At 49.6% G+C, this 23,964-nt stretch overlaps 1 protein-coding gene across 8 annotated transcripts in view; it reads right to left on the bottom strand.

Moving 5' to 3' along the window:
- pde1cb (phosphodiesterase 1C, calmodulin-dependent b) overlaps positions 1-23,964 on the bottom strand; it is an 86,706-nt gene that overhangs the window by 9,814 nt on the left and 52,928 nt on the right. For all 8 annotated transcript variants that reach the window (XM_053882258.1, XM_053882262.1, XM_053882259.1 and 5 more), the window contains 8 exons: positions 7,158-7,271; positions 6,238-6,420; positions 5,996-6,062; positions 5,264-5,380; positions 5,024-5,164; positions 2,811-2,911; positions 1,748-1,876; positions 1,037-1,138 (listed from right to left, as the gene is read on the bottom strand). In XM_053882258.1, the coding sequence (XP_053738233.1) occupies positions 1,037-1,138; positions 1,748-1,876; positions 2,811-2,911; positions 5,024-5,164; positions 5,264-5,380; positions 5,996-6,062; positions 6,238-6,420; positions 7,158-7,271 (954 nt within the window). The remainder of the gene's footprint in view (positions 1-1,036; positions 1,139-1,747; positions 1,877-2,810; positions 2,912-5,023; positions 5,165-5,263; positions 5,381-5,995; positions 6,063-6,237; positions 6,421-7,157; positions 7,272-23,964) is intronic.

The raw sequence follows: 23,964 nt of genomic DNA on the forward strand, positions 1-23,964 counted from the left end.
TCGCAGCGAGTCGTCAGCACTCGAGCCCGGGCCAGGCAGGTGTCTGAGATTACAGGAAGCCATTCATCTCCGCAGCCCTGCGTTTTCCAATTACGGCGAGAGCGGCACATTATCACGACGGGCGCAACACCCAGAAGGTCAACAAGCCCCCGGCCCAGCCTCTCCTGACGCCCAGAGGAGCCATGAATCATCGCGCCAGATGACCCAGGACAAAGAGAGAGAGGTGATGATTCGCTGCCACGGCAACAGCAGCCGCTGACGTGGCGCACGTTCAAATGTGATGACAGATCCTTCTCATGAGGAGTGGACAGCAGCTGCCGCTCACAGAGTTTCAGTGATAAAAACAAAGACTCCCCAAGTCAGTATCATCTGCTGTTGGATTCACAGTTGGAGAGTTTACACCAGTGAGTGTGAACCACAGGGTCGGGGCCCATGGTTGGGCTGCGAGCGCCTCCTAGAGGGCCACTAGAAGTTTTCTGGCTTCACACCTTTGAGCTGTGAGTACGGCTGGTAGCAGCAGTGGTGTAGTGAAGGTACTGTAGAAGTGAAGTGAAGTGAACCTGCGGCGCAGCTTTGAACACCACTGTCTGAGCAACTTACAAACATCATGAACTTTATCTGTCAGGACCTTTGTTTGTGTGGAGACGGGCTGAGGAGCGTTGGTCCTCGGAGTTTTCTCCTCACAAGCTGCTGAATAATTGACAGGTTTCACGCCGCTGTTCCAGGACTGTGAGCGTGAGGCAGCGCGGCGTGATGGGAGCATGCATTATTAGTGGCGTGACCGGGAGCCGCGGCGGCCTGGACCTGCCCTCTGCTCGCTCCAGATTTGGTCATTCACCGCGAATCAATGCTGCCTAGCCATCATAGCTGTGAAAGCTTGAAACATCGGCACGAGTGTCGGAGGTTTAGAGGGAAATACTGGGAGTTTTTGAGAGGCCAGTGGATCTCTTCAACCAGTGGGTCTGAGCGCTGAAGTGCTGAGGACCTGGGGGAGGACTGTGATTTTCCATGCAGAGTTAAGAGCAGGAGGACTGACCCCTCGGGCTGTTGCAGGAAGTTCTTCATGGCCTTGACTTGCTGGAAGTGGCAGGACATGTCGGTCGCCAGCACCATCTCCACCACCAGCGCCCGAAGCTCCCTGGGGGAAGGAGAGAGGGTCAACTGCCGAGAGTAATGTCAGGGCTTCCAGAGCAAACGTGGATTCAGAGCGCAAGAGTCGCAGCGTCCTGCAGGGGGCGGCGACCAACACCAGTCATTCTGGAACCAGAAGCACGTTTCTTCATGAGGAGGTTGATGGTACACACACACACACACACACACACACACAGAGAATCGGCCACTGACAAAACTCCATTTCCACCACAGAATAATGGACGGAGAGAGCAGGAATTTCAGGGCCGTGATTGTACTGACTGTTTTAGAGGACTGATTGAAGGGCGGCAACACTAAAACCAGTTCTCTTCTCCTGCTCTTCTTTGAGTCCTGGGTGTTTTTCTTTTCTTTTTCCACTGGCTTTATGAGTGTATCACAGAGACTGAACTAAATTTCAATCCATTGGTTTCTTCTGAAGGCGTGACAAATTCAACACTTCCATGATGTAGCCATGGACCAGGAGCCTTGGATAATGTTGCCTTCAGCCTCCGCTCCTCCGCTGAGCGTCGGTGACTGGCGCCTCCTCTCTGCGTATTTGTCCACGACACCTCAGTGTTTTATTGCCCTCGTCCTTCTCTCGGTGTGTCCGACTGACCTCCAGTCGTCCTTGGACAGGTTGTAGAGGATGTTCATCTCGTCGTCGTCCTGCAGGAGGCGGTAGGCGGCGCTCACGTGGTGGCTCTCCAGCACCGAGCGGTCGTTGTAGAGGATGGCTGTGTCTGACCTGCAGGGGGAGACAATTCAAAGTCAGACCAGGCTTCAGTTGCTTGATAAACCAGTCAGTTGAGGGTCTGAATCAACCCTAAGTGACTTTGTTGTGCAGTGGAGCGTGATGTTTACAGGCTCTCCCCCTCCTCTCCCCCAAGTCACCAGCATTGGCTCCACCCTCCACTTCACAGACTGAATGAGTTGAGATGAAGGACTTCATGGACTCAGCCCAGCCACCCGGGTCTTCCGGGGGCCTGCTGGAATTCTGGGCATGTCCCACTGGGAGGAGGTCCTTGGGCAGACCCAGGACCTGGTGCACAGACTGCCTCTCAGTCAGAATCCCCTTTATTCCCACAGTCTTGGAGGAAGACTGGGCCTCTTTGCTCCAGCTGCTGCCCCCACAACAAAGCCTCCCATAAACAGATGTATGTTTCCTTCCTGTTACAAGGCTGTTTTCCAAACATTATTTACAGGCCAAAGTTCGTGACGGCAACTTTTTTACCCAACTGTGTTGTCTGTGTGGTGATTTAACCTGTATCAAATTCGCTTTGTTTGTTGGACAATTTTCAGTGAGGAGATCATTTCTTACGGTCATGTTTTTGTGATGGTCCTGCACATAAATAGTGGACCATCTGTAGGCCACAAAAACAAAGAATCAGCACGTTAGACTGAGGTTTTTACTGATTCTATTTCATTTCTTTCTTCAGATATTTGGGACTTGATGGGTTGAAAGTGGCAGCAGGAGACTATGAAGCTTCAAGGTATGAAACCCAGGGGTGCAGAGGTGTCAGGAGTGAGAAGGTTTGGGCTGTGAGAAAGCTCCAGCAGCGAACAAGTCCTGGAGTGGACCAGGTTTTCACCAAGCCTGTTTTTACTCCACCATCTTCCTGCAGATGAAAACATGGATTGCCACGTCGGCCACACGCGCCTTTCATGACGCGATCCATTACCTCGTCTGAATGTGGAAGTTGTTTGTCGTCCCCGTGTGCTCGTAGTCGTGCACGGCCGCCGCGAAGATCATGGCAAAGATCTCCAGCTCAGTCAGCCAGTGCTGCGGGAGAACCAGAGGCGAGTGAAGGCACCGGCACCACGACAGGCGAGTGGAAGTAATGAACAGATGATGAGAGAATTAAAGCGCAGGAATGAGGAGCCGGAGTACGGGACACGAGGGGGGGGTTGGGGGGGATATGGCGAAGTCATATTCAGGGATGCGAGAGAGAATAATGTGGCACCAGGAATACATTACTGTCAAGCACACACGAGAATAAATGGAAGGGAGGAAAGCGGAGCTGAGACCGTCCGCACTTGAGGTTTGTCTGAAGGGTTTGGTGAAAGTTCAGCTTCTTAAAACCAAACATGAGCAGCACTTATCGCAACACGGCCCATCACTACGTGTGGCAGGCGAGAGAAACAGGAGGTTGTTTCTTCTCTCTGTGGTGAGGCCTCAGTGTGACCGCAGAGTCGGGCAGGTGAACGTGTGGAGTTGGTCAACACTGATGGGGAAAACCATCCACTTCTGCAGCCCAAACAATGGATGGCTCCCTGCATCAGTCAGGTGCTCTGCCTGTTGCTAGGCAGACTCAGCAGGGCGGCTCCTCCCTGGCAGATATGCAGATGACTCAGGTCGATATTGGTAAGTAATCAACACACGGGGAGGGGGCCGGACAAGATGGCCGACACACAGCCTCTCCTGGAGGGTCTTCTTTATTAATGACCTGTTGCCAGTTGATTTTAGAGTCTGGGGGGTTCGTGGATGATGGATGCCGCTCGGCTGGTCTCCCAGGAGCCGCCGTTATGTGGTTCACTCCGCCGAGAAACGCGCCGCGTCAACAGCTGTCGTGGCCACATGATTACGCTGATCAGAGGGCGGGGGGCGGACGCCAGGCTCCATTAGCCCGAGGAGAGTCCTGGTCTCTCACTGGTGGGGTTTTGATCAGTGGCTCCACCTGAGCTGCAGGTGTGACGGACGACATGACGTAGGGTTGCAGTCAAGACCGCAGCAACCGGCACCAAGACATTATCCAGACTGGAGAGGAGCCAGACCGAGACCAGACCAGGACATTTGGAGGTCGAGACTGAGACCACACAGAGACATTTGGAGGTCGAGACAGAGACCACACAGAGACATTTGGAGGTCGAGACCAAGACATTTGGAGGTCGAGACTGAGACCACACAGAGACATTTGGAGGTCGAGACCAAGACATTTGGAGGTCGAGACAGAGACCACACAGAGACATTTGGAGGTCGAGACCAAGACATTTGGAGGTCGAGACAGAGACCATGGAGGTTGAGACCGAGACCAGACCGAGACATTTGGAGGTCGAGACCGAGACCACACAGAGACATTTGGAGGTCGAGACAGAGACCATGGGGGTCGAGACCGAGACCAGACCGAGACATTTGGAGCTTGAGACCGAGACCATGGGGGTCGAGACCAAGACATTTGGAGGTCGAGACAGAGACCATGGAGGTTGAGACCGAGACCAGACCGAGACATTTGGAGGTCGAGACCGAGACCACACAGAGACATTTGGAGGTCGAGACAGAGACATTTGGAGGTCGAGACCAAGACCATGGAGGTCGAGACCGAGACCAGACAGAGACATTTGGAGGTCGAGACCAGACTAAGACATTTGGAGGTCGAGACCAAGACCATGGAGGTCGAGACCGAGACCAGACCGAGACATTTGGAGGTCGGGACCGAGACCAGACTGAGACATTGGGAGGTCTAGACCAAACCATGGGGGTCGAGACCAAGACCAGACAGAAACATTTGGAAATCGAGACCAAGACCATGGAGGTCAAGATCAGACAGAGACATTCGGAGGACAAGACCGAGACCAGACCAGGACTTTTGGAGATCGAGATCGAGACCGAGACCAGACCGAGACATTTGGAGGTCGAGACCAGACCGAGACATTAGGAGGTCGAGACTGAGTCAAACTGGAGTTTGACGTGTGTTAATGGAGTAGAAAGGCTTTTTTTAACAGTTATGTTTAACAACACCATTATGCTAGAAAATGATATTTGAAATGAAGCCGCACCATATTTGAACCGTGATAATTGTAAAGAAACTCTTTTTGTTAGTGAAGTCAGAACGTCAAACTTAGGGCTGAAGTGGAGTTGGTGGGGGAGGCGAGAGCGTGGCGACTGGTGACTCACCACCATGCCGGTCTTGAGCAGCAGGTAGTGCACGGTCTGGGTGACGTCAGCGGCGTGTATGAGGTTGTGGTAGGGATTCTTGTGTTTGCTGTAGCCCACTTCCAGAGCCTCCACGAAGGACACCACAGCAGAGATGGGGATCTGGTGACGGAGACGAAGGTGACGTCAGCTTCGCCCCGGAGAAGGTCCAGGGCTTCCCTGTGAATGAGCCGCTGCTGCTGCGGCTGCGGAGTGACTCACCTTGAAGCGGCTGATGAGGTCGTATCTGGTGAGCAGCTCGTAGAAGATGAACTTGAGCGCGTGCTCCCCGCTGGCCTCGTTCAGGGCGAACACGTCGAACGACCACTTGTCCACGTTCTGCAGGAAGAGAAGGACGCAGCAACAGCCGTGATCACCAGCTTCACAGCGAGGCTCACTCAGAAAACGACACACCTCGCTCTCTGAACCTTTCCCCGGAAATACTGTCAACATACTTGTAAACAACCGAGACTTAGTGAATATATGGGACACTAGGAGAGACTCCTCATATCTTCACACATTTTTATTTGCATGTGAAAGTAAAATGTAATTTTCCTTTTGTCGTCTTGTCTCCTCTAATGCATGAATATGATCCACTATGAGGTTTTCTAATAAACAAAAGGTGATTTTAGGTCAATTGTCTCAATGAAGTTTTCAAGACCCCAAACAACGGTCAGCAGTTGTGGTACTGTGACTCCCTCTGACTCAGAGTCAGGCCACTGTTCCCCACTCCATTCACCATGTGAATGAAGGACGTCACGTGACTGAGGCGAGGAGGCGGACTCACAGCGTCCCTGAGGGAAACGCTGCTGTTAGGACCTGCTTTCATTCAGGCTGCTTCATATTTCTCCGACGCCGGTGAATGTTGTGGCCTCCAGAATCACGGCGGTGACATGACAAACACACATTTCCAGCCGGCTTTTGTGAGGCGCGTGTGCGAGTGAATGCTAATACCTTCAGCACAGATATGACGGAGGGGGGGTAGCTGAGCCCCACCATGTTGGAGGTCCGTCTGTACATCCTGTTTGGAGGAGATAAAGAACATCAAATGAAGCAGGCTGCGGAGTGTAAACACCAGAGGTTAGAGAGCGGCGCCAGAGGCCGCGGCGCCAGCAGACGGCCGTCACCTTCAAATCCACACAGAGAGAGAGAGAGGGAGGGAGAGAACCCCACTCAAGAATCAGAAGCGCACTCACCTCTCCACGAAGATCCCCGCCTGAACGGCGTGCACGATGCTGCGGAAGCGAGGCTTCTCCTCGTTGCGTCGCAGCATGAGGCCCATCTGGCGAGTGAAGGTGGACGCCAGCCAGTCCCGGACCTCCGACGGTACCGACTCCGACTGGATGTCGCTGAGCTCATCCTCGGTGTCGACCAGGCGCCTGCGAGAAACCAGAGTTCCACGTCTGGATCAGGACCAGATGTCCAAGGCTGGGTCTAGTCCCGAGTCGAGCTGGGCTCGAAAGGTCTCGGACTGGACCCCCTTGTCTTGGTTGGGTGGTCTTGATCCAGCTCTTCAGATTACTCTTCACGTGGTTTTGTTGACATGCTGCAGCCGGGCCGTGGGTCTGCGCCCTCTGAACCCGAAACACGCTGCGATGGCAACAAAACCCCCCGGCGATAATCACGCCGCGGCAGTGGTCAGACCGCGGCCGGCCTTAATCCAGAGCTGCGCAGCTGCTTACATCATTCCATAATCATATGTGAGCGCTGCCAGGCACCAGCCTGACCTCAGCTCACCTCAGTTTCACATGCAACGTCTCACCTCAGTCTGTTGCTTCTTTGCACTGATGCAGGACAGAAATCGTCCACTCTTCAAATGGACTGAACCACGGCGTGATGTCATCAACAAGCGACCTTTGTACAGGTCAGACCCAATCACTCCGAAATAATAAAAGCTGCTTTTAAAACATTCATTTTGAAGAGTCATTTATGATGACTTGAAAAACTCAACTCCCACTATCATCACAGGGTGACAGCCCGGACACACCTCTTGGATCCTGACTAGCAAAGGTCAAAGGTCATTCCCGCCCCTTCGCACCCGGCTTTAAACAAGCCAGACCTGTGTTGGTCTCCATCATCCTGCTCTGTCGGTGGCTACAGTGGCATCAGCTCTCACCTGGTCTCCTCGATGTAAACTGATTCCAGCACAGATGCTGCATACTCCAGGTTCTTCTTGAGGTCAGCGAGGGAAGCTTCTCCTCTCTCCAGCTGCTTCACCAGACATCGTAATCTGAAACAGAAACAGTCGCTGAGCAAACACGATTACTCCTCTGACTTGGTTAATGCGGCCTGGCCTCGCCGCTGTTCCTGTTCACAAGCTTCACATCAGTGTGTAGGCGTTGCCGTGTCTTTGTTTAGGAGCCCAGGGACCTGTGCTCGGAGCCCCCTGCCTCTGGCCCCAGGTAGATGGGACAAGCTCCAGCACCCCCCGACAAATAAATTCACTTAAAAACACTTCTCTTTCATTCCTATATATTTTAGTTTGCAAATAAAATGCATTTTTGTGTTCAGATAATTCCTTCAAAACAGTTTGCAAGTACGAAAAAAACACATTATTTTTGAAAATGATAAATAATCAGAAAACATAAAATGAATAAAAATATACAGAACTGATTCTTTTCCCATTAAAATAACTGTCTTTAATTTTAAAAAATCATTTCTGAGATGCTTTAGAAAATATTAAATAAATAAAAAAGACTGAACAAATATCATAATAACCAATAATATAGTTCATCATAAAGACCAGAGAGCAGTGTTTGTTTATTTAGTCATGCTACTTGGGGAATAACTAATAGAATGAAAAAGCTTTTCCATGAATAACAACAAAAGGATGAAGAATAATCTGTCTGTCTGACGTAGTCTTTTTCACCCAAAATTTAAATCAGAAAGGAACCTCCTCCGAGACCCGGGTTAAATCCGTCTGGCGTGTCATGTGCAGGCCTTCCTGGACATGAGGTCCACGTCACTGTTCCGGCTGCACGTGTCAGTCTCAAGGAGCCTCCTGCGACTCTGCCACACTTGTCCAGATAATGAGCAGGACCACTTCTACGAGGAGCAGATCAGACTGAGAGCTCCTCAGACCTCCTTCCTCTTCAGTCTGTTCTCTAGAGCCTCTACAGCTCCAGTTGTCCATCTGCTACCAAGAGAAGAAGGTTCCACAACGTCACGGTAGACTCCAGTTGTAAATGCCAGCGTTTCATACATGCAGTGCTCACGTTTCCTCCCACAGGACTGGAGAAACCAGCTGATGTGGTCCAACTCAGAGGAGATGTGTGACCTTTGCTGAGCCACTCTGACACCACACCAAGACCAGTGCTCTACAGTCTCATGGACGAATGGCGTCAGAAGTGGGATGGTCATGAGAGCGAAGAGAAACGAGACACAGGGAATCACTGACACTCTGAAGGTGAGCTCCAGGTGTTCGAGGTGTGCAGTCAGGAGTCTGCTCCTCAGTGTCAGCTACATGGTGTCACCAACCTGAGGCAGGAGGAAGTCCATCCAGTTGGTCTGGTACCGTAGACCAAAGGATGACAGACAAACACAGCTGATGACACGGGAGGACGTGACAACGGAGATACTTTCTAGTTTGTTCTCCTTTGTTTGCATCTCTCGTTCCATTTAAGCTCACACTGGGTGTAAATATACTGTGATACAATAAATCATCCGTGAATCCTGAAGCGCCGCCTAAATACGTTTGTGCCACATGACGTTAGAGCAGCAGAACAAACCATGAATATTGTTAGTATTTCTGTTTTTGTTTTGTTTTTAGCATAAATGTGGTGCTAGCTAAGATGCTAACTGGCTAACGTGAGCGATAAATTGATCAACATTTCTGGTTAATCTCATTTAAACCTGGACTCCTCTGATACTTAGGATGGCCCTTTAGCAACTGACCACCAGGGGTCACTATGAATCTGACCGATGACGGCAAAGAGTGCGTTCTGTTCTGACAGATACTAAATTTAATTGACTAAACTAACATACGGGTCATTTGTTTTCAGCAACTTTTGCTGAGGATTTGGGCGACTGTTTGTAGCATTATCCACCAAGCTAAATGGTGTGACGTCACCCATGACTTGATCATTGTGCTGAGTGGGGATTGTTCTTGTGTTCATGATCAATTTTTTGCGCCCAGCTCTCGGAAGACTACAGTCCGACAAAAAGAACGATTCGTGACGTCTGTGTTTCAGATGAAGATGAACTGATTCTGTCATTGCCTCCTGTCGACTTGCTACAGCCAGTCGAAGAGGGTTGGATTTGTAGCTGCGATGAAACTCTTGTGCCGCTGCTTCACCTCCGGTTCGCCAGGTTCAGCGTTTGCCTTGGAGTGTGGCCAAAACAATCACAGATCAGCAGAGATTAAAAAAACAAGTCAAAATGAAATTCCACAGAGCGTGACCTCCAGTGGTGGACCACCAGCTGCGGAGCTGGAGGTCACACGCGCTACGTCTGGCGCTGAATTATTAAGCACAGGCTGCCGAGTGCTCGGTCTCCAATGCTTTCATTGATCACATTCCCTGGCAACTAAAGTCAAGGCTGCTCAATGCTTCTGTGCGGAGAAGACGCATGTTCTCACGTGAATAGTTGTCGATGCCATCAGAGCTTGGTGGAGCTGCAGGTGCTTCACTCCACATTTCAGCCTGTCAGGGAGCCATCGCTCACTTTCACAGACCCAAGTTCTTTCTGTCCCTTTTCAAAGAAAACCAGCCGCTTCCCGTTGAAGAGCCGTGATTGGAAGAGGCTCTACATGTGACTTTGCACTAATGATAGTTATTAGGAGCAGCTGTGTGTCGCGGCTCTAAATATAAAACTTCCACCATTTTCTTGAATTCACATGAAAAACAGAGGCTTCTCTGTTGCTGTTGCTGCGGGAACCTGGGCCAGTTCCACGTCCAGGAGGCTGTTAATGCCAGTCCACCGTGGCAGTATGAAACACAAAACCATTCCTGAAAACTCTTTGCACCAATGCAAACCAAATCTGGTGCGACGCGAGAGGAGAGCGGGACAAATCGATTCCAAACAAGACAACGCTATTTCTTTGTCCTGCTCGTCATTAACGGCGAGAAAGAGAAAGCTGTTTGCAGAGAGACTTTCAAGTCGATTAATAGACGGGAATTCTCTCTGACCATCCTCGACAAAGCCTGCAATGTCATTATGACCGGGGTAATTACATTCTGCCAGAGCAGAACCGTATTTCTGTAATGCAATTGTGTCTCTCAGATTTCACCTTTGATTTGTCACAAATAATGGAGAGTCGTCCCACGAATCGTATTAGAAACGACAGTCAATTTCTCAGTCTCTGCAGGTTTCATGAGGCCGAATTCAAAAATATCAGCTTCATGATCCTCAACAGCGGTGGTGGAACACAGGACTGGTGTGGGAGGCGAAGAAGAGAGTGCAGGCAGGGAGGAAACGGCTGTGAGGTCAGGGCAAAGGTTTCAGAAGTGAAGACGGGTCAGAGAGAGTAAGTGAGGAGGAGATCAGAAATGAGTCTTTCAGAGGGACCAGTGGAGAAGCAGGAGGAAGAGAGGACGCTTGCATCGTGCTGGTGAGTCAAACCCTCAGGTGACTACCATTGAACACCGCGACTCGGTTTGTTTCATGCGTGTTTTGGAAAAGGCTCTTCAGAAGGCTGTTCCATTCCGTCGCATGGCAAAGACAAACTCCTGTGAGACATGAAGGATATTCAATGTAGACAAACTGTTGACAGAGTTTTCATGCTTTAACATTCAAAAAACTTCCACCCAGCGCCTCAGCTTTCCTCCCACAACAGTCGACACACAAACATTCCAGCAGCAAAGTCACTTCTTCATCAACTCACGAGCCACATCTTCAGTCCACCTGGAGAGTCACGTTCATCTTCAGACTCTGCTGACGACGGAATCGGGGCCTTGTTTGTTTGCTCGGTGGAGGAGCCACTGATGGAGCCACTCGGGAGGAGAAAATGAAAAATCCAGCTGCGGGATAATTGCATGACTAATGACCCTGCGTGCAGCAGTGAAATGAGCCCAGGACCGGCTGAAGTCGAGTCACTAATATGGAGTGTTCACGCCGCTTTCATTCGCAGATCAATATCACATAATAAGCAGGTGTAACAAGAGTCCGTCTCAAGCCTGGAGCGTCTTGTTCACAGCCTTTCTGTGTCGCCACGGCGACAGGTCAATATCTCACGGCCAGAGTGTCAGGACCAGGCAGATGGAGCGTCTTCACCTGCAGTTTTATTGACGTGGAGCTGTGACAGGTCAGGCCCAGGGGCGTGTGTGGAGGGGCCACTGAAAACAGCAGGTGCGATGTTCCAGCCACCGACACAGGAAAAGCCACGGTCCACGTGATTTTGATCCATTTTCGGTTTCAGACTTACAGGTGGAGACGTAGGACTGAGCCTCGGAGGTGGACGTCAGAACCACGGTTCTAGTGTGATAACTGATGGTGTTTGGAGGTTTCAGGTGACTGGATTTGCTAGGAAGTATTTCAAGAGTGAAAGGTGTGAGCAGGAAATGTGTGTGGAGGCTTTCATCTTGGTGGGTGAAAGAACACAAATAGCCTGAGGAGGAACCAAGAGCTTCCCTGCTCCCGGAGAAAAACACCTGCTGCTTCTGGAAACGCTCGGCTTTACACTGCTGGAATCCTTGGAAGATCTGCTCTAGCCTTCAACACGCTCTGGCACTTTTGTTTTGGACAGACGTGGTTACGGAAGCCGGGATGAGGGGTCCTGACTGGTGAGCCGGTCCAGTCAGGGTCCGGTCAGAATGGATGGGATGAAAAGACTTAGTGGATCAGGGTGAAGATTAGAATTCTGGGCCTTTTAAACCAATAAGACCAGGTCTTATCTTGGTCCCAATCTATTGAACGCCTCATGTTTGTTCTGGTCTGCTACAAATCGTCTTAACACCTTCAGATCCTCATCTGCTCGTCACAGATTGGGTTTTGTTTCGCTCTTGATCCATCCTCATCAAAGTGGACCACGGTGACGGAGCGGTGTTCGGTAATGGACGAGAGACGGATCATGGTAAGGACGAGACGTGTTGTTCAGAAGACAAGCTGCTGAGAGCAGAAACTTCTCCTCAAGCTCCTCCAGAAACAGAAACATTTGTGTGCGACAACACATCCTTTTGGACACAATAACTGTTGATCAAACGCCAAGACGGACTTAAGTCCTGAATGGCTGTCAGAGGTTCGTGTCTGCTGCGCACACCAATCACGGTCCGGGCTCTAAAATAGGTGGCGCTGCGGCTTAACTGAGTCATCATGTTTTTACAGGCAGGGTTTCTCTTATCTGCCCACAACCTGTGTGTGTTCCCTGAAAGCATGCTAATCTCCGCGGGTGGCGACGCTGACCCCAGGCCATTGATGACACACCGTCCGGGCTCCAGTGTCATCGCGACGCTGGCACGTACCGATGTCTGCGTCCTGGCAGCAGCGCTCTGGTCTCGCTCCGCTCGCTGGGCGGAAAACAAGCTCTGACTGTGGCTCGAAAGTCTCAAGGCTAAAATCCAGCGCTACATTCGGGATATCGACCAGAGAAAAGAATTCACTCTGCCCTTTTATCTCCCCGGACAAAAGAAGTGCATTATGAGGCGGCAGAGCTGTCGATGCTTGAACGCTTCATGGTCACGTCTGGCAGCCCAGAGGTTTTGTTCGGCTCACGGTCCTCTGTGGTACCGAGGAGCCTTTCTGAACCAAGTGAAATATCACTCTTCCATTTCACACTGTGAAATACAGGCTTTGTTGGTGTTCCACCTCTCACACTCCAGCCTTTCTTACGCTCCTCAGCATTTGGACCTTTAACTCCTGGTTTGCTCTCAGTCTAGATCCCTGGAGCACGCAGTACTGCTGCGGTCATGAGCATTTCAGTGTCCGAGGCCCTCTATATCGCAGGCTTGCAGGTTACGCGCCGCTCACAAAAACAAGCCTTATCTTTAGTGCTCAAACCCATTGTAACTCATATTTGAGTTTCTCCATTCATTTGTGTTTTCGTTGGCAGGTGATTTTAAAAATGACAATAGATTTCTTGTTTACGGCGCGGCAGTTGCCCCTTGTCGCTGCCTGACATGGTGCGCCTGCCCAGAGTTAGTGATGCACATGCTCTGCTCAACTCAGGCCGACTAGAAGAGCTCACTCCAGCTCTGTTTAGATCCATGTGAACACCACCAAAGACCAGGCACTAAAGCAGACCTGTGCGCCCTGGGGGCCAAATGCGGCCCTTTGACTGTATTAACGTGGCCCTCCTGGAGTCAGAGTAAAACCATACAACTGAGATTGTTGTTGTTACTGACATATTTGTGTGGTACTTTCTTCCTACTGAAAGTAGATTTTGAAATGTATGAGACACGTCCAGAATCTTTAAATGGGCTGTGGTTTAAATTAAACAAAACAAAAAAACATTTTCTGTCCATTTTAAAAGTGTGATTTTTATAATCACACATGATGTCATGATTTGATTTTTATTTTCAATTTCCTCTTTCCCTCCTTTCTTTGGGTTTGACAGCCCCTCTCAGCGGTCACAACACGTAACCTGGCCCCCTCAGTTGCCCACCTCTGCATTGGATCCTCCAGTCTGTAGGTTTGAGTCATCGTGGAGCCTCTGCCTTCCACTTCTCAGCTGAAGCTGGGATCTAGCCATTCACCTGGTTTCCCCATCAGTCCCGGCCCAAACCCATTCAGTGGCTGGCACACAGAACCATTCAGTTGTTACGGGGGGGGCGTTCCTCAGCGCGTCATCCCACCGTTCAATGACTCAAATAAAAATTCCAGGCGCTTTTTGACGCGTGACCAAGCTCCATTTTCTGGCAGCGATACAGGCAACGCCCTGAAAAGTCGCAGGATCCGTTCTAAACAAAGCTCCTCCCGTGGGAGGCTGCCAACGACAGATGTGACAAGAATGGCGGGGGACAGAGGGGAACCTTAAAAAAGATCAGTCGTCAACTGGAAGCGGCCCACAACTGTCAAAGTCTCAATCAAATGCACGAGTGGAACCATGACGAGCATTTCACCATTTACAGAAGAGCGACGTGTGGCTTGCACCACAGAGGGGGGATCTCTCCCCGAAACACATGGTTTGGTTGGTGACTCAAAACAAGCTATGGTTATCAACTCCATCCAAACCTTCTCATTCCACCGAGATGAGTTTGTGTTGCAGCTACAAGTAAAGATCGAACGTCATAGGGAACAGCTCACATGCTACACATGCTCATGAGTGCATTTAAAATGTTTTCGGATCCTGCAGGATTTGACTTTTTATTGACTGTTGCAGCCAAAAATGCCTGATTTTGTGGCAGATTTTACAAATGTTTGGTGAAAGTTCCAAGAATTTCTTGTTCTGGACCAACATGATGGGAAATAAGGAGCTTTGCAAATTAACTTGTAAAAAACTAGTGTCAGTTTTTAGCCTAAAAATAGCTTCAAGCGCAAAGAACACACACACAGAATAAATATACTAACACAAAAACTGATGCTAAAATATGTCCATCTTTTTCATGATGCTATTCCGTGAGTAGTTTCCAGGCCGAGAGGGTTGTTTTGTTCCGGATTTCCTCACGAGGAAGATGTGGAGGGTCAGAAACAGCCTGGACAGAGATGGATCTGGAGGTCGGCCATGTTTGTTTACGTCCGCCCCATATAGTGTTCGGGTGACGCTGCACTAGTCAGTTCCACTTTTTGCTTCCGTCTATTCTACATTTCAGTCATGGGAATGTGGACACTTTGTTGTGTCAAAGTGTGGGCAAATGTACAACGTACATGACATCATCTCAACAAGGAGGGAGGGAATATGAGACTATGATTTTATGTCTTTATGAGACTCCGGTGATTGGCGGGAAAGTGGCGGTGATTGGACAAAAGCTGCAGCGCCTCTCAGAGCTGGCAGGGATTGGTTGCCATCGTAACACTTCCCTCTCTGGGTCGACCTTATGAACTCACATCAGAGGCAACATATAACCACGTGGCCCGCAGACCATCCATTTGTGGAATTAGTGGGAGGATCGCAGCGCCTCGCAGGGATTGGTTGGACTTGGGTTCATAGTTGCAATGATCTCGGAACATCGCCATCTCCTGGGGAGACTGATTTTCACTCTCATTCATTCAAAACAACACAAATATTTGGATGGTCTTTAGTTTGTGTGATAGAGAGTTGACAGTTGTCAAGATTAGATAACAGTGAGGAAAAATGTCTGTCCACTTTTTGCCCATCTCACTCTTGTAGTCAAGGCTGCATTTAGCAAAACACAGTGTGATGAAAAGGGGAACTGCAACGGTGTCGGAAGAACTTTAGATTTGTGGTTTCAAAGCAGTTCATTCCAAAGAATCATTTCGAGAAATAGCTTTCCATCGCGTCTTTGCTGGGCGTCGGCATAAGGGGCGCCCCGTTTCAATCTCCAGGGACATTAGCCCGCCTCTGTTTCGGAAAACGGTTCCCTGGAAGAGCGAAATACAAAAGCAACATGGTGCTCTGAGAGGCAGGAATCGACTGTACGTCAGGTCAGGATGAGTGGAGCGGATGGATAGAGATTTCCCAGCCGTCTCCAGGGAGCGGCGCCGGACCCAGATGCAAATCTGACAATCTTATCTCAAACACGCTGTGAGGTCGCACAAGGTGACATCCATTTTCCCTGGCAAAATCAATCCAGCCGTGAGCGAGGCAGAAATGACAGCAGAAAATAAACTTCTCTGCAGCCATTTGCGGGATACTCGGCCAGAATATTCCCGAATACCAACACAGGAGGACGGGAACATGAACAGAAATGAACTTGGGACAGCGAAGCCGGAGAGACGGAGGAGCGCTTGGCAGAAGGCTGGGCGCTTGATTTAGCGGCGGCCAAGTCATCAGTTTAAAAGGTTGAAGCGTTCATCTGCAGCCGGCGCCCGTACCGCGCTGCTGGAGCCGCCGCAGTATTGCACCGCTCGCCGTGACATGCAGCCATAAATTCACAGTCTCTCGCAAGAATGTTCAGTACAGAGAGGATTTCAGAGCCAAGTCCGGGACACGGACGAGGCTTTCGTCCCTCACAAGTTCAGCTGAGGTCACATGATGTTCGTCGATCGACCAAGGGGACCATGGGGCCCCTTCTCCCTCCCTCCATCCAGGAAAACAGCATCCATCTAATCAGCCGTCCATCTTAATCCACGCTGTAACGTAGTCGATTTCGGGGGAAGCTTTGGTGCAGGCTGAATGGAGCGGCAGCACGACAACAGCCTGCTCTGCATCACAACAACGGCAACACAAGGTTGTGTTGGAGTGTGGGCGACTGACAGTCCTCACTGGCTGAACAAAAGTGAACCGTCTCCATCATCTGAGTCCACTGACATCACACTTCATGAATCTGAAACAGCGGCGGTTTAACCAACTCGCACTGATGGGCGGAGGAAAACGAAGCAATCCAGGAGCCTCCCTCCTGAATTTGCCCGCTCCGTGGTCAGTTATTTCAAAGAATTTTCCAGGAACTAAGTTTTATTTCTTTTGTAAAAACATCAGACCATCATCGCAATTATTTCAAGGTCTCATCTAAAATGAATTATTCCTGCATTCAGAAGACATTTTTATGCATTCAAAGTGCTTTATAGAAGATGTTATGAAGGTTCCTGGTCATGTATGACAAGGTTTCTTGGTTGGAACTTGAGAGAATTGTTTTTTTTTATATTATTACAGTTAGATTAGGCAGTCCTTCTCAAGTAGAGGGACGCGCCCCCCCCCTACTGTTTTCCCGTATTAGATTTAAGTGTCATTACACATCCACTTGTGATTTTTTTTTTTTTTATTTCAGGCAAATTGATGTAAGTAAGTAAGTCTTCTCTGTTGCAGAGCAAAACAATGTTAATAAAGTTATTCTTTATTGGAAGTTGACAAAACAAACTACAGCAGAAATATTCTGTTCTTAGAACAAAAAGGAAAAAGGAAATAAATATATAATAAATAAAGAAATATCAAAAACTAAAGTGAAAAAAGAGAAGCCCACGTACACCAAAATGATGTTGAATTAAAGAAAGAAAGAAAACAAATCCAAAACAACTAACCTTAACCAGGACTCTGAACCAAACTTAAACCCAATTATGAGCCAGTTATTTTGAACTTTTAATCCTCCCATTAAGGCTTTACCTCGTGGCGACTCGAGTGTCCCCACAAGTACAGCTAAACCAGAGTTACACACACCCGTCCAGGAGAGCAGGTCAAACACACACACACAGATGTTGAAACCAAGTTCGCTGGAATGCAGAGTGGCATAATGAAGGGTTTAATGGACTCCAGAGAGCTTGTTCTCGCCACTGCTTTGTGTCACTTCAGACCGAAGATAGCGGCACATTACGGAGGGAGGGAGTGTTTTCAAGCTTCTGTTCGAGCTTTTACTCAACATATGATGGACTGAGTCACCGAGCGTGGCGTTCACACACAGCGATCCGGTAAGTAGGACATGAATACAACAGGGAGGTGCAGCAGGTCACTCACATCAGATGCCTCTGCCATAAATAACACTCGCACCTCGCTGTATGTCTTGATTTGTAGCTTTGGTGACGCCAGCAGCGCCTCGTAACGCGTCCGGCTTTTCACTGTCACGCCTGTCGTATTGCTGCCATACTGCCAACTGAACTCAGGGTTGCACTGAGGAACATTAAGATCCATTTCCATCAGTCAGAAATCTGAAATGCTGCACAGTATTGGGCAGCCAAAAAGCCTGTCACCTTTTCTCTAATGGCTACAGTTGGTAATAAGGATACACCATGAAAGACAGGAATGTGAGGAAAACATTCCCACTTTTGTTTGCTTCACAGTGTTGACTTCATGTTCAGCCTGCGGGTTATTGATTTGATTTGATTTTGAATATTACTATTATGATGTTTTGGACTGCAGTGGGATCCGAGCCCCAGCTCAGGCTTCACCTGCCGAGGGTGCGTCTCACTCCAGCCACGTTTTCATCACAGCGTCAGTGGAACCTGGAGCCCGCTAAGATATAGTCGACGTCAAACCCGTGATCAAAGTTCAGTGGCCTGAACTGACACACATCCACTCAGCTGGACTAATCGGCCCGGGCGAGTCTGCTCCCGTCACTGCTGCCGCTCACGTGGGGAAGGACGGACCTGCGTCCGCCATCCGAGCGTGTCACGCGCCGCCTCGCCATGTACCATAAACGTCCACCGTCAACATCACAATCTCATCTTCTATCTCTCCAACATCAAATCACAACAGACTCATCAACCCGTTCCTCGTCCATGGCATGTGTCGGACGATAATCCCAAACACGCGCTGCGTTATGTAATCCCACAGATTAAAACATGCAGGTCTAGCATTGGCAAAGATAATCTGGATCAACATTTGGCCGAACCGACAAATAACGGCAAGACCAGTTCACAGCGACGGCGCTCCAGAGTCCGCAGACAAATGAACAGAATCTGACCCGCACTCGTGCCTCCAGGCCATTTAGGAGCTGCAGACAGAAAAGGGCCTCAGAGAGAAGGAAGTGAAGTTAGCCACATAGCGCAGATGTGCTCATATAAATAACAGCCTTGAGGCTTGACAACAAAAACGTAGACCCTTCTGCAGGTGCGTATCGTCTTTGTCCTGTGTTTGGTTGGGTTGCCATGGCGATGTGTCTAGCCTGGGTCAGGTGGGCTGAGTGGTGAGGCATGTAGTGGCTGGGCTATGGCGACGAGAGGCTACCGCGCCAAGGTGCTGTAGCAGCCGCCGGAACATGTCGGGACACGCCGTGCTTTTTGGATCCACTTTTATTGCAGCAACAACTAAGAGATGACACTGTTGCACAATGGTTAGAACTGCTGTCTCAGCAAGAGGATTCAGGGTTTGAATCCAGCTCAGGATCAGAAGCTGTTTGTATAATCTGATAAAATGAAATAAATCTAAACAAAGTGTTAGCTATCTTAGCACAGGACAAGCTTGTTCGCCACCACTCTGTTGCCATATCGCTTTCTTAATCTCAACAAAACAATGAACATTACTTTGTTATTGACCCAAATGTAAATCTAGAAAGCGTGCGTCACCAAAAAAAGAAAACTAGAGGACTGTGTTCCAGTCTCCTCCGCTGTCAACACCAGAGGTTCACATAGGGGCCTCGTGGTCAGAAAACTCTGTGTATCTTCCCGTTGAATTTTCTTTTTCATGTTTAAGGCTTGTTTAAATTCCTGTCTCTGCGAAAACATCATCCTACAGTTCGGCGATTGTTGGAACGAGTCAAATAAACTGAAGGAGCATCACTGATCTAGAGTGAGCGGACTGATGAACTCTGGGTAAACAAAGGTAATACACACACCCAGTGGCTCGGCAGAGCATCGTAGCCGGTACATTTGAAGGAGACAGTTTGCCAGGCCTTAATTCCAGCGATGAGCAGTGAGTCAGAGCTAAATTAAGATCAGTGAGGGGATCTGGACTTCCTGGAAAGAGGTCTGGCCTCTCCCATCTCACACCAGCAGCGCTCCAGTGAGCCCGTGACGTGGCAGCTAACCTGGTGCGCCGCGGCTGCTTCCGAGGAAGGGATCAGTCAGTAATCCAGCGGCTGCCTCCAGTTAATGAAAGGTCATTCATCAACTTATTCATTTGACAAAAAGTGATTCCCAACAGACCCAAGAGGAGTCCCAGGAAAACTCATGCCCAGTGTGTGCAAACGGCCGTCTTTCTCTCGGCCTTGGGCAGCAGCCAAGTTTGGAAAAGCAATTTTGAGAGCGGCTCCCTTTCGCAGCACTGAATCAGGACTTTGCTTTGACGTGTCACGGAGAAAAACGCTTTCTCATCACCAAACTGCCAGCAGGGTCCCCTGGAGCAGAAGAGTTCAACTCCATCGCTCCTTCATTAACGGCGACTGAGGCTGGAAACATTGTGGACGGAGACAATGGCTCATGAGCAGAAATCAAAGCCACTCCAACAGCAGTCGAACTCCGCGTGGCGCTTCAAACATCTTACTGAGCTAAGAATATCACTGAGGTGCACCGGGGACTGGCCACAGGCTGTTACCTTCGGCGGCCATGCCAACGCAGATTAGCAGCTAGCATAATTGGTTTAGCTCCACTGGGGGGAAATAACTCCAGTACGACGCTCACAGGAAACGTGCCGAACTGATCCTGGTCACTGGTGGTTGGTCGTCGGCCGGACTTCGGGAAAACATCTGACTGAACGCTCCGGGAAACGCCGGCACCACCCCTGGAACTGGCTCATGCTGCAACTGCAGTGAAACCGTGAGTCACAAGATTTCATTCCGCAGTTCCTCAGGATTTCTCAGGAACGGAGGGTGGATCCTGGAGGTTGTTGGCTGAAGGTGGTACCAGGTTAAGATAAGGCTCAGTGGACAAGCTTTGACATGATGGATTTAACTCGCTCAGTCAAGGGAAACGGGAAGAACCTCAGTGAGACTTGATCCATAGAATAAGGGCTGAGTCAGGGATGGATGGCTTGACCAACGTGTTGGGGGCTGACAATTCACTTGGCAGGTGTCAGAGGAGCCTTTGCCTCATTCACAGAGGCAGTACGAGATTCCAGTGTTAACGCTCTCTACAACTGCTGAAAAAAGAGCCTTGGTCTGGAACCAGTCCAGGATCAGAAGTGCATTGTGACGTCAATTGAAAACCTTCCTTGGTGAACCATGAAGAGATCAAGACCTTCACAGTAGAAAACATTTATGAATAAACGGGAAGTTTTCATAAACAGATCTGACTTGGGACATTCATGGCTCTTCTGAGGACCAATAACCTGCAGCTCCTGAGTTCATGTGTTGGACATGTTCTCCTGTTTCTGCTGGTCGTTTTCAGCCACCACAACTGGTTCATGACTTAGAGGCGGACGGCATGAGAATACAGTAGAAAGATTGTCCGGCTGTAATGAGCCAAGGTTTGGACATGAGCAGAGAAGAAGAACACATTTTTTGAATTGGTAAGTGGAATGAGCCTCACAGCAAGTGAGGGTGATAATTGGGCCGAGGATAGATTTGTTAGCGGCGCTGAGGGACGGGAGCTCGAAGAACGGACCGGCTCTAGTTTTCATCAACATCACTGGGCGGCATGAAGCTCGTGGCTGAACAACAGCGAGGTGGCCAGCGCTAACAACAGCAACACAAGAGCAAGTCAGCGGGTCGCAGCCGCTCCTGGAACACGCCAGGAATATGGCGCTGTAACAGCGCTGTACCGAGGACAGACGGGTGAGAATAGCACTGACTTCCAGAACCTCCTGCAGCCTGGTTCTAGATATGGGCCGGGACGTCGCTGTAAGATGGTTGGCCAACAGGGCGGGTGTGTTTGTGAGCGGTGAGCTCAAAGGAAACACAACTCATCTGTTTATTATCCAACACGAGACGGATGGGCCGACCCGAAACTAACCCCGGTGTCCCGTTTCCTACTGACTGAAACGGAAGAGGAGCATGAACTCAGCCAGCTTTAGAGGAGTCGACGTCTTGCTCCGGAGGAACTAGCTAGCATGCTAGCTTTGTTGAGAGGTCAACAACAGAGCTAGAACACAAACAAAGAACCACATTACAGCGTTGGAAAGACAGTCAAGAGTCTGAGTCTCTGTTTAGTGGCGAACATGATAGTGGCGAACGTGATTTCCCCCTCGCCGGAACACAGCGGTTCTGGAGCGGAGAAGTGGATCCAGAAGTGGATCTTGTGAGTGAAGTTTCCGACCGTTTCTTTGAGAGAGGAGCCACTGGGAGGCGAGCAAGTGGACAGCGACGGTAATCACATCTCCCCAGCAAATGAAGCGAGAGCGGGACATGCACGTGCGCACTGCACGCACTCACAGGTCATCGAGCTAACACGATGATACTGGAGAGGTCGAGATAACAGCGCCAGTAATTAGATTATCTGCTGGACCTTAAGCCTGAGCACAACAACGCGTATCGCACTCGGATTATTATAATCCAGGCATTGTGGTTACAAACCACGAGTGGAGCCATGTCATTAACACAATGAGTGCTCAGCGTAGGTTAATGAAGTGGAGAGAGGACCAGAAAACATGTACCTGGAAAGTCCAGAAATGACTAACTAGGAAGTCAAAATGAAACTGGGTCAATACACCTGGGTTCTCAAAAGACTGGGGAGACTAGAGAAGTGGAAGTTGGAAACCTACAATAAACGATTTAGTACAAAGTAAAAACTCAAATGTCCAAAATAAACTTAGCAAGTCAATCAGCGAGTCAGAAATAGACCTGGTTCCTTCGATAAGCTGGGAAATCCAAAACAGACTTGGGATACTTGGACATCCCCAGTGCACTTGGTAAACCAATTATTCCAATACAGACTTGGTGAACTAGAAACTAAACCTGGACGTCCAAACAGGTTTGGTGAACTCAGGGAATGACCCAGGAGTGACATGGACTTGGGTAGAATAGCGACCAGACTTGGGGAACACTACTCAAACTCCTACTGTACATCCAGAACAGACTTGGGAAAGTGAAGAATGATAAATAAACACTAGAAGGTCTGTAATAGACCTGTCAGTCCAAAATAGTCTTGTTTAATTGAAATTCAAAAATAGGCCTGGACAAAATAGTAAACCTGAAATAGACTAGGCTAAACTCCAGAGTCTGGAATAGACTTGGTAATCCAACACAGGAAGAGCTCCACGGCCGAGACTTGCCCCTCTGCTCACCATGACATGCATGATGTCACTTGATCTACAGAGCATCTCCACACCAAACCACCACCACTCTCCCCCTGACCCTCAAAGGTCACCCAAAGGTCACCTGCACACAAAAATCCAACTTGTTTAGAAGCTGCTGTTGATATGTGCTGGGACCAGAGGAAGGAGGACATTGATCTGTGGCGCAGCTCAACCACCCACGCGGCAGGAAGCGCAGCCGAGGGGTGGAGATACTGAGGTGACATGTCACCGTCCTTGTCCTCATCACACTTCTGCACTCACTAATCAATAACAGCTGAGAAGTGGTGCGCCGTGTGAGTGAGGTCATCGCTGCTCCGTCCTTCAACCTGGGGACAGGCGGGGACAAGTGTGAGCAGAGGCCCCTCCTCGTGGTTGGTGACACCCCTGGTAAACTGCGGCTCTGCGGGAGCCACGCGTGTTTGCTGGAGGGATGGTTGTGGAACCATGAAGGTTCAGTCAGGAGACTTTCAGCAACCCGTGACTCGGCTTTGCCTGGTCATGGTGGCTCAACACGAGCTGGTGCTGAGGAGCAAACGGAGCAGTACCACTGGAAACAGAGAGAGGGCAGTGTTGCTGCAGCTACGTAGCTCTCATGAGACAGGAAGAAGACGTAGCTCCTCCAGTGGCGATATATTTAACAGCCTCAAACATCATCAATACTTCTTGACTCTGGGCTGCGCCCCATGATGGATACGGAAACACGGTTTGAAAAGGACGGCTACATTTCTGCATGACTGGGATTAGTTTCTGTTGGGTCATCTCCCTAAGATTGACCCCTGAAATAGGAAGAACTGATGCACAAGGGCAACATCCAAAATGAGAGGAAAACGGTGGCAAGAGGCAGGCGTTCGTTGATGAAACAGAGTCTTATTTCAGGCGTCGGTGAATGAAAACAACCCCAAATGAGGCCCTCCAGAGTCATCGCCAGTGCTTTTCCATTCACGGTGACACGTGTCGCCTCTGGACTTCCTGCCAACACATCTTGCCCTCCATAATGTAAAAACCTTTAACAGGAAAAAAAATCTATCTGCTCGCGTCGCGGCCCAAGCGCCGCTCTCCTCACTGACAAATGAAAGCATTAATAATTAACGCTGCCTTATTAAATTGATCATTCATTTCCTACCGTTGGTCTTTATCCATCCCACAGCCCGTTGTTAATTATTTGACCGAGGCGCATGATCAATCTTTCATCAGTCACACATTTGTCAGGCATCCATCCGTCCTCCCGCAGCAGTTCAGTCCAAACAGAGAGACGTTTACCAAGACTTTTCTCTGCATTTATTCACTATGTTCTCTTAAACACCTCTGCTGCCATGTGCTCAAACCTCTGCTG

Source organism: Synchiropus splendidus, chromosome 13 (assembly GCF_027744825.2).
Source record: "Synchiropus splendidus isolate RoL2022-P1 chromosome 13, RoL_Sspl_1.0, whole genome shotgun sequence".
Classification (NCBI taxonomy): domain Eukaryota; kingdom Metazoa; phylum Chordata; class Actinopteri; order Syngnathiformes; family Callionymidae; genus Synchiropus; species Synchiropus splendidus.